We start from the raw sequence: 1,723 nt of genomic DNA, 5'->3' as shown, positions 1-1,723 counted from the left end.
CATCGTCGTCGACGTCACCGCCAGCCTTCACCAACCTAACAGCGGCATCGCTGTCACTGCACGTTCGGCTAGCTCATACGCACGATTCGATTATAAACTTTCATGCAATCAATCAAACCGGGGCACGCACATAGACGCGCCCGAGCTCCGCCTCTGTGTACCTCTCGTGGCCCGCTCTGACATTATCGCGCCCCCGGGCGTACATCACGTGACACGCTACCTTGGGCCGTATAAAGGTGAACAGCCGTAACAAATCTTAGCACAAAGCAAAAGATAATCATCAGCGAGCGAGCGCCCGGATTCGCCTCAACAGAGTTGAGCTCAGTGAAAGCCCGCCGAGCAATAGAGAAACAGCTGAGCTGGTATCGAGGACAATAGCGTTCCGGCGAGTCATCTCTCTCGCGCTCTCTGCAAAGTGACTTTTGTGCGGAGCAAAGCGCTATCAAGCTGGTGCTGCTGTGTGCGTGCGCGCGTGAGACAGTGAATAAACATGCCGTGCGTCGATAAATTGACGTTTCTGCCACTATTGGTGATCGCGACGGTGTTTCTAGCTGAGGTAAGTGATCGTTTAATGATATTCATGACGGACATGCGCGAACCGGTAAGAAGGGAAACAGACGTAGCTATACAGACAACCTACAGCACCCGTGACGGTAGTGCTGAAGCATCGCGCAGTGTCGGCATGCATGTGTGCGCGTGCATGCGTACGTGCGAGCGTGCATGCGTACGTGCATGTGCGTACATACGTACGTACGTGTGTGTGCGGGCGTACATGGCCTAGTAGTGCGTGCATGTATCGTTATATTATTTTAGTGCATCACATGATAAATCGTTGAAATTCCATTGGATAACGTCGCAGGTACTATGAAACAATGGTGCCCGCCTGAGCGGGCACTATTGCTTGCTCGACGCAGTTATTTCCCCTACCTGTATATTACTTACTGTTATAAACTTTGTTTTATTCACTTCATATTTGCCGAGTAGATTGCAAAGTCATGTGATGCACTAAAAACATTATTGCGTGTTATTGGGGTCACTATGCTGTCATAGTGTTGCTTTGGGAAGGAATAGTATACTATACCTTCCCAAAGCAACACTATGAGAGCATAGTGCCCCCAACAACAGGCAATAATATATAAATAAGCTCACGCACGCGGGACTACTTTTGGGAAATTCGCTGTGGAATATGGAGGCCCCGTTGGCCATTTTAACCCTAGCTATCAAACTCTGAGCTGTCGGAGAAAACAAATTGTTAAAAATTATTGCCCTAGTCATTAGTGATGTTCATGACTAGCCATTACGGCTACTTCAGTGGGCCATGTCTCTACGCAGAGGAAACGTCTACCGCTGTGCGAAACACCTTGCTATGTATATCTATAGCTAGCACTCACGGCCGAAAAATCACACGGTCGAACACACGCACACGCACGTATACCTGTGGTGACGGGAAATGATTACGCAACGTAGTACAGAGATGGTTCAATAGGATGACTCATCCATAACATCTCCAGGCACGACGTTTGCACCGGTCAGCATAAGGGACTAATCAATAAGGCCAGCTAAACCTCCTGATAGTCTCAATTTTGCTTGCTCGAGCAACGAAGCCCAGCGAAGTCCATCGAAACAAAGCGAACATGCCCCCGCTCTGTATTTCGCTTGCTCGCGGCAGCCAAGGCGCGCAAGTTTAATAGCTCTTTTATATCGTTATATATAACCCCCCCCC

The 1,723-nt window shown here is 49.0% G+C and overlaps 1 protein-coding gene across 1 annotated transcript in view; it reads left to right on the top strand.

Annotated features, from left to right (window-relative positions):
* The first annotated feature begins 267 nt into the window (after positions 1-267).
* The window catches only part of LOC106806289 (A disintegrin and metalloproteinase with thrombospondin motifs 16-like), a 57,829-nt gene continuing 56,373 nt past the window's right edge, over positions 268-1,723 (top strand). Inside the window, exon 1 of the mRNA XM_014808174.1 lies at positions 268-556. Coding sequence (XP_014663660.1) covers positions 491-556 — 66 coding nt within the window. The 5' untranslated portion in view covers positions 268-490. The remainder of the gene's footprint in view (positions 557-1,723) is intronic.

The sequence above is a fragment of the Priapulus caudatus genome, unplaced genomic scaffold (genome assembly GCF_000485595.1).
Source record: "Priapulus caudatus unplaced genomic scaffold, Priapulus_caudatus-5.0.1 Scaffold152, whole genome shotgun sequence".
NCBI lineage: Eukaryota > Metazoa > Priapulida > Priapulimorpha > Priapulimorphida > Priapulidae > Priapulus > Priapulus caudatus.
The sequence above is the reverse complement of the archived record's forward strand: the minus strand, read 5'-3'. Positions and strand labels throughout refer to the sequence as shown.